At 36.0% G+C, this 8,520-nt stretch overlaps 1 protein-coding gene across 2 annotated transcripts; it reads right to left on the minus strand.

The window, feature by feature from the left end:
* Window positions 1-235: 235 nt before the first annotated feature.
* LOC114416743 lies at window positions 236-7,134 on the minus strand. Of its 2 annotated transcripts, none has more exons than XM_028381728.1 (5): window positions 6,938-7,134; window positions 6,657-6,760; window positions 6,450-6,513; window positions 5,804-5,939; window positions 236-621 (listed from the first exon to the last, which is right to left on the minus strand). In XM_028381728.1, exons 1-5 carry the CDS (start codon window positions 6,993-6,995, stop codon window positions 543-545), a joined length of 441 nt encoding a protein of 146 aa, XP_028237529.1. In that variant the 5' UTR covers window positions 6,996-7,134; the 3' UTR covers window positions 236-542. The 2 variants fall into 2 exon arrangements, with proteins under 2 accessions (XP_028237529.1, XP_028237530.1); XM_028381729.1 differs by having other exon boundaries at window positions 5,804-5,900; window positions 6,938-7,116.
* Window positions 7,135-8,520: the final 1,386 nt, after the last annotated feature.

An 8,520-nucleotide genomic window follows, 5' to 3' on the forward strand; every position in this document is an offset into this window, starting at 1 on the left:
TATGATAATTGGTAAGATAGTAAGGATAATTTATTTAAAATAAAAAATAAAAACCCTTACAAGCTCAGATGTTACATAAAATAGTGCTTTGAAAAATGTTACAAACTACTCAAATAAATTATTTTACCAAATAAGTCTAAGTTGGTCAAATAAATTTTTAAATTTTTATTTAAAAACTAATTTAAAAGCAATGCCAAAGGCATAGGTACATTTTTTTTTTCATTTTAGACTAATATATACACTGCAAAATTTCTCAAGTATAAATTTAGGGTTTACACTTTTCCCCTGGCCGATAGTTTTAACCAGATTTCTCCTATCATTGCTTAATTTATTCAAAATACAATCCCCTGGACCACGTCAAAATCATGGAACAATAACGAATGAAAGAAAATCTTACATTTACTGAAAAAACTGGATTAATTACTCAAAACAAAAGAACAACAGAGGAACATGCATGTTGCTACCTAGTCCCACACACTCCTTTTCTCTTTCTTTAGCTGTAACGATTAACAATTCTCAAAATATCCAATCTGGGCAATTTTCTAATCATCAAATGTGCTCATGAATCCACCAATAAAGCCAGCTCCATTACAACTTCCACACAATATGTCCCTCTTTCCCCTGCAAGAAACATACATATGTATGTTGCATAGGATAGGAATTAGATTGTAGCCAAACCAAATAGAGACTTGAAAAGCCCCCTAAGATTTTTCAAGTTCAAAGGAATGATGGAGTCCAATCACACAACTACTAGAAGTAAATCATGCTAGAAATGCTTGCAACTACTTGAATCGTATGACACAATAATTTCTATATTTTGTAACATGAGATAGCAACACTTTCTGTGACTCTCATTCTAACTCTCTTTACGACTGTCTAAGCAAGTTATGCAGTTCAACCTATGAACTACAAAGAAGCAGGTGAAGACCGCTGAATCCTCATCACCAACTTTTCCACATCCAGAATTAAGGCGGTTTAAAGAAACAAACTAAAACATGTCATGAAAATAACTGGGTGTGGTAACTGCATAAACTATAGAAAGAAAAACAAACTAAAATGCAAAGGTCAAAGCAGAAAATAATTAGAAGTTGCTTTTGGTCTTAACAAAAATCATATTTGTTTCATGGGAATGGGATGTGCTTTTAAAAACAAATTTCATTTTTCTGCTTTTAGAACCTAAAATTGAGAGCATAATTAGGTTTTTTAGTTCTGTTTGATGACTTTCAGTTCTAAAAACATTAATGAAAAAGCACAGAGAACATCTGAGAATAATGAATGGCATTCCTGTAATTATTGGCAAATGAAAAACAAGAATAATTGGGAAAACTGTTTGGGTTCTAAGGAAAGCAAAAGACCTTTGATGACCTTCATGCCTTCTATGTCTAGATACAATGGACTTCAATTCCCTTTCATTTCACAAATGTAGCATGACCTTTGATGAGAAGGATCCACACTTGCAACCAGAGGACGAAGCACAATTGACTTGGTTCTCTGTTGGAGATGGAGTTATAGTTTAGATGAAAACTTTGAGTCCCGGTTAGTCCATATGATGTTTCAGGAAAGGTGTCGCAACAATCGTCATGTTGGGATCCAAGGTAAGAATTATGGGAGGCAAGGCATCGGAGAAGAGATAGGGGAGTTTCACCAATTATCCCTGCATAGTATTGGAGGTTTTACCACCCGAAAATCTCTTAAATTGTGGGGAAAAATTAAGAATAAAAAGGTGATTGTGCTAATTGACTGTGGAGCCACTCATAACTTCATATCGCTGATGTTAGTTGAGGAGCTAAGATTGGAGGTAACCCCTACATGCCCATATTCTATAGAAGTAGGAGATGGACACAAGGTTAGGTGTCAAGGAGTGTGTAGATCCTTGCCTATTGAATTGCAAGATTTACAATTCACATAGAATTGTTACTTGTTTGAATTGGGTGGTGTGGATTTGGTGTTAGGAATGGAATGGCTGGCTGGATTGGGGGCCATTTGAGAAATTGACATCAATAGTGCCAGTGCAGAATAGGAAAGTCCTATTGAGAGCTGAACCAGAGTTGATCAAAGCTGTCATTAGCATGCAAATGATCAAAGGGACCATGCTGGAGTCTGGCCATGGGTTTATGGTGGAATTAAAAAGGGTGGAAGGAGAAGAGGGTCAGGAAGCAGTTCCTGACCTGGTGGTACAGCTGCTGACACAGTTTGAACAAGTTTTTCAGGAACCTCAAGGACTACCACCACATCGGGAAAGAGATCATGCTATAACTATCCAAGAGGGAACCAAGAGCCCCAACTTAAGGCCCTACAAATACCCACATTATCAGAAGGATGAAATTGAAAAGATGGTAAGAGATATGTTAACTGCTGAAATTATTAGAACTAGTAATAGTCCACATGCTAGTCCAGTTATTTTAGTAAAGAAAAAAGATGGGAGTTGGAGATTCTGTGTCGACTATAGGACACTTAACAAAATTGTTGTGCCAGATAAGTTCAATATCCCAATTATAGAGGAAATATTGGATGAAATTGGGGGGGGGGGGGGGGGGTATCATCAGATTCAAATGAAGGAAGAGGATATCCAGAAAACAGCTCTTTCAGAATTCATAGGGGTCATTATGAATTCTTTGTCATGCCTTTTAGGTTGACTAATGCATCATCCACCTTTCAGGCACTTATAAATGAGATGTTTTGACCCTTGTTAAGGCAATTTGCATTAGTATTTTTTGTTGATATACTTGTATATAGTAGTAGCCTTGAGGACCACCACAAGCATTTGAAGGCAATCTTACAAGTTCTGCAGCAACATGAATTAAAGGTGAACAAGAAAAAATGCAATTTTGGTCAGAATTCTTTGGAATATTTGGGGCATATCATTTCAGGAAAAGGTGTGGAAGCTGACCCTAGTAAATTGGCAGCAATGGCTGAGTGGCCTAGACCTAAGAATCCTAAAGGATTAAGATGATTTCTGGGGTTAACAAGGTATTACAGGAGATTTGTGAAGGATTATGGAAAAATTTCACAGCCCTTGAATGCACTGCTCAAGAAGGATGCATTCCATTGGAGGGAAGAAGTTACTCATGCCTTTGAAGAGCTTAAGGCAGCAATGAGGAAGCTTCCTATTTTGGCACTACCAGATTTTTCTAAAAGTTTTATCTTGGAAATTGATGCATCAGGAACTGGACTAGGGGCAGTTTTATTGCAGGAAGAGAAACCTTTAGCTTTTTGGAGCAAGGCTCTATCAGACAGGGCTCAGCTCAAGTCAGTATATGAGAGGGAATTGATGACAATGGTGTTAGCAGTGAAGAAATGGAGGCATTATCTGCTAGGTAAGAAATTTTTAATTAGAACTGATCAAAGGAGTTTGAAGTTCCTAAATGAGCAGAGGCTTATGAGGGAAGAACAGTCCAAGTGGGCTATTAAACTGATTGGTTATGATTTTGATATTCAGTACAGACCAAGCAAGGAGAATATAGTGGTTGATGCACTATCCAGACAGTTTTCATTTTCAACAATTTCGTTGGTGCAAGAGGAGGAATGGGCTGATTGGGAGGAAGAAATACAAGTTGATCCTCAATTATATGGAATTTATCAAGGGATCCTAACTAAAACAGAAGAGAAGCCTGGATATACCATTCATGGAGGTAAACTATATACATCAAGTATAGACTAGTTTTGTCAAGAAATTCCACTAGAATCCATCTACTTTTGAAAGAATTGCATGATTCCCCTTTGGGAGGACATTCAAGGTTTTTTAGAACCTTCAAGAGGGTGGCTAATGAGGTGTTTTGGCAAGGAATGAAGAAAACTATAAGGGACTATGTTGCTGCATGTGAAATCTGTCAGAGAAATAAGACCAATTAGCTCCTGCAAGGTTGTTGCATCCCCTACCTATTCCAACTATGGTATGGACTGATATCTCAATGGATTTCATTGGAGGTTTACCAAAGGCTCCAGGGAAAGACATTATCTTAGTGGTAGTGGATAGGCTGACTAAGTATGCTCATTTTTTTGCATTAAGTCATCCTTATCCAGCTAAGGAAATAGCTGAGTTATTCATTAAGGAAGTGGTGAGACTGCATGGGTTCCCTGCCTCAATAGTATTTGGCAGAGACAAAATTTTTATGTGCCTCTTTTGGAAGGAGTTGTTCAAGAAAGCAGGCACTCAATTGAAGATGAGTACTGCCTATCATCCTCAAACAGATGGGTAGACGGAAGTAGCTAATCGATGCTTAGAAGCGTATTTGAGGTGTTTAACTGGAACCAAACCAAAACAGTGGCCTAACCACTTGGCCTGGGCTGAATTCTGGTTCAATACAAATTTCAATATCTCTGCCAAGATGTCTCCTTTTAAAGCTTTGTATGGACAGGAACTTCCAGTGTTAGTTAAATGAGCTAAATTCCTTCCAAATTGGAAGAGGTAAATCAATTGAGTAAGGACAGGGATGAATTATTACAGGAACTGAGGAACAATCTGCTCAAGGCTCAAGATTAGATGAGAAGATCTGCAAACAAGCATAGAAGGGAGCTAATACTGCAGGCAGGAGAATGGGTCTTTCTGAAACTACAACCTTATAGAATGAAGTCTCTAGCAAGAAAGCCAAATGAGAAGCTGAGTCCACGATTTTATGGACCCTACAAGGTGATACAAAGAATTGGGGAGGTCGCTTATAAACTGGAACTTCCAGAGGGAGCCAAGATACATTCGGTGTTTCATATATCCCTGCTCAAGAAAGCAGTGAAGCCCACTTGTTCCCCTCAACCATTACCAACAGACCTGAATGAAAATTGGGAACTACAAGTCCAACCAGAGAAGGTCATGCAGAGCAGAATTTCAAAAGATGGTAGAGAGAAGGTTCTTATCAAATGGCAAGATTTACCCCACCATGAAGATAGCTGGGAACTTGCTGATGAAGTACAAACTGTTTTTCCTCAATTTGACCTTGAGGACAAGGTCCATCTTGAAGGGGAGGGTATTGATAGAGGGGGAAATAGATGGGGAAAGGTGTATGTTAGAAAATACCCTAGGAAGAGTTAGGGAGCTGTCAGTTGTAGGACAGTTCAGATAACTATTTGTTAGTTATAACCAATTGTAGTTAGATAAGAGGCTATAAATAGCTTTGGGAGGGGTTGAACAGAAATTTGGAGAGAATAGGAGGGTGATGAGACCTCCAATCCATCAAAGTGTGTAATCCTTGAGTTGTAGCATTCTAATTCGAATAAAACGATTTCCCCTATTCTGGTCCAATTCTATCAAATGGCTGCAAGGATGTACCTTTACCATTAATGTACATACAGATATATCGTGCATGCAAAGATATAGGTAATGATCATGTGCTTGTGTAATTTTTTTGAGAAGGTGTGCTTGTGTAATTTTTTTGAGAAGGTGTGCTTGTGTAATTGAAACAATCTTGACTAGTACATTTTTCATATGTTGTTTCTGTCTTTTATTCGAACTCTTTCTAAAATCTAATTATGACAATTGGAATCTAGCATCATTAACACCAAATTCTGGTGAACAAATTAGCTAGTACCCAGCCATTATGCATCTCAATTGGTTTTTACCTTGAAAAATTACTGTTATTTGCTCACTGACAGGGAGGAAAACAATTTTGAAGTGTGTGGACCATGGGCATGATAATGATACGGATGATCTTACATACTTCATGTATTCTTTTAAACCCAAAGAGTATATTTAGATTTCAGTCCGGAGCTATATTCCTATATGTTCTTTAACAGAAAGCATGGTGTGGTAGCAACACTATATTGAGAAGTTGATATGCCGTACAACACATAAAACAGCACAGTCACATACCTGCATAGCCAACATAATCCACCAGCTTTAAATTGTCCGTTGAAGTGATCTACAGAATTAACTCCAGTACCTTTGCATTGAGTGCATAATATTGCACCTTGCAGTTGAGAAGAAAGATAGCTAAGTGAGTCGAATGCTGAGATTTCAAATGGAAGGAGAAAACCTTAATAGTCCATCCTCAAGAGTTATTGGTATTACAAATACACACCCCAATTAGAGACCTATCATCGGCAGTATCTAACTGACAATGCACCAATGCAAATCTAGGCTATCCACTTCACTTCACTTATCTAATGGAGAATAAGACACAAATACTAATAGATGAGTAACTAACAAATGTACCAAGTTTTCACTGGATGAAGCATCATTTTGTCACTATATCATAAGGTGATATCAGTACAAAATCTACTTAAGCAGTAAGTTATCAGGTGAATAGAATTTTAAGACATTGCCTTCACTACCTAGTGGCATGACAATTTTAAAGGAAAAAGGTCTAAAACTTCTCAATAAGACAAAGAAGCATTAATCAATAAGCAGTTGCTGCATGTCATGTCATAAAGGTATCAAAATTAAACCCACGTATAAAGAAAGAACAAGAAAAAGACCATGAAACGAATGTACTTAAAGTCTACATTTTTACACTTACCATTTCCCTCACAATCAGAACAAACAATACTCTTTGTTTTGGTGCTTGGATTATCATCCGCAGCCTGCATTAAATCAACATCAGAGAGGGTTTCAACTTTCAATTCAACATACACGAGTTTTTCACCACACTTTTGAGTCTTGACAAAACAACTTGATACCAAGAAGAAGCATGTTATTTCAAATGGGACACCAAAATCAGCCTCACCTTAACCTTCAAAGATTGAAAGTTTCGAGCTTTAGAATCGTGACATGCTTCGTTTATCCTAATAAAAGCCGAAACAACTGAATTACCGGTAACTGTAAGTGCCCCTATAAAAGAAAAATCACATCGAGTTAAGTGCTGCAAAATCGAACGTTGCCCCGATGCTGATGCATTTGGCACAGTTTTTTACGCTTGTAATTTTGCTCTTTCCTTTTCTTCATTAATAAAAAAAAAAAAAAAAAGTGCTGCAAAATCAAAGAGGTGTGAACAAAAAAGTTAGCTACCTGGTGTGGACGAGGATTTGAAGGAACAAATAGGAGCAAAACTCAGAGGGTGTGCCATTCAGAACCTCTTTTCAAATACTGAGTAAACACTTTCTATAACTTGCTGGTATTGGTAACAACGAACGAACACGAATTGAATAGGATAAGGAAAGGACCTTTGTATCTGTGAGCGGAGTTTACTCCTTGTTACTTAAATGCCCTTGGACATGTTCCTCTCGGCTCCAAACCCCTGAAATTGGAAAACGACAAGTTACTTTCCAAAACTTGTGGGCATTAGCGTAAAACTGCTCTTGACCTCTGCTTTTTGCCTTTCCCACATAGACTAGGAAAATGATTTCGTAAATCAAGTAAGAACTTGTTTTTTTAGTTGAGTTCATATTATTTATCCTTTTTTACGGCGAAAGAAAAGAAAAGTAAAAAGTGAAAAATAAGAATGCGAGAATGTTTGGTAGAGGAGAAATGAGAGGAGAGAAATAAAATGGTGAAAATATGTTTCGTTGAAAATTTGAAAATATGTTTTAAAAAATAACTTAATTTTGAAAACAAAAAATATATATCTTGTTTTCACTATTTTTGAAAAAATAATAGAAATGAACTATATGAAAGCATGCTCACTTCAATTGTAAATTGTCTTCTTTTTTTTTCGTTTTACATCGCAGTTTCTAAAAAAAAAATGTTTTAATTTCTCTTGTGACCTACTCTTTTGTCATCACTTTTTTTTTATCTTGGTTGATCACAAAGCTAGATGTTATGGGAATTTTAGAATTATTTTTTCTTTCTTTTCGTTTCACATCACAGTCTCTATTTTTTTTTTTTTTTAATTTCTCTCGGGACCTACTCTTGTGTCACCACTTTTTTCTTTATCTTGGTTGGTCACTAGATGTTAGGGAATTTTTGAATGATGGACATGTTTATGAATTATTGTGAAAACTTTAAGGAATGTCGGAAATTTGAGAGAAAAAAGTTAGCACATAGGAAGCAATTATAATGTTGTTAATCATAATGTGTCATAACTTGCGTAATTGAGCTGTGGAACGATTTCAACACTTATTAGAAACTATAGGCAAATAATTTAAAATTGTTCGAATAAAATTTTGCAAGTTAGGCATGACAATTATTTTCCATATGAGTTAGACAACTCAGCATCCTTATATTGTAAACAACCAAAAACTATCATCCTTATTTTAAGGTAATTTTTCAATTCATGTATTTAGAATACTCACATTTTTTTCATACTATACTAACCATGCCATGTTGTATATGTAGAATTAAATTGGTGCTATAGATTATATACATGCATCTGCTTATATTTATGCTTCTAAACAGACTGTTTTTCACGTAAGAAAAATCATATAAACACAAAAATGTTTTGGTCTTATGTGATTTTGATATGTTATTCATATTTGTTAATTATGGCTGCTGGTAAGGGACAACAAATGATGTTAGAGTGTTTTTACATGCTATAACTCCTTAAAATAATTTTCCAAAATCCCGTAGAGGTTTTTTTTAATATTAATCTTTCTTCGTTTAACCTTTTTGAGTTATTGAATAAGGGCATTGTTTATTTTATAAATCAATTTGAT

Source organism: Glycine soja, chromosome 6 (genome assembly GCF_004193775.1).
Source record: "Glycine soja cultivar W05 chromosome 6, ASM419377v2, whole genome shotgun sequence".
In the NCBI taxonomy this organism is placed as follows: Eukaryota; Viridiplantae; Streptophyta; class Magnoliopsida; order Fabales; family Fabaceae; genus Glycine; species Glycine soja.

What these genes read in the sequence shown, in the direction of transcription:
- LOC114416743 (XM_028381728.1), bottom strand. Translation starts at nt 6,995, where the DNA reads ATGGCACACCCTCTGAGTTTTGCTCCTATTTGTTCCTTCAAATCCTCG. An exon ending in TTCAATCTTTGAAGGTTAAG is followed by an intron (nt 6,514 to 6,656) that starts GTGAGGCTGATT and finishes GATTTAATGCAG; the next exon opens with GCTGCGGATGATAATCCAAG. An exon ending in GGATTATGTTGGCTATGCAG is followed by an intron (nt 622 to 5,803) that starts GTATGTGACTGT and finishes TGTTTCTTGCAG; the next exon opens with GGGAAAGAGGGACATATTGT.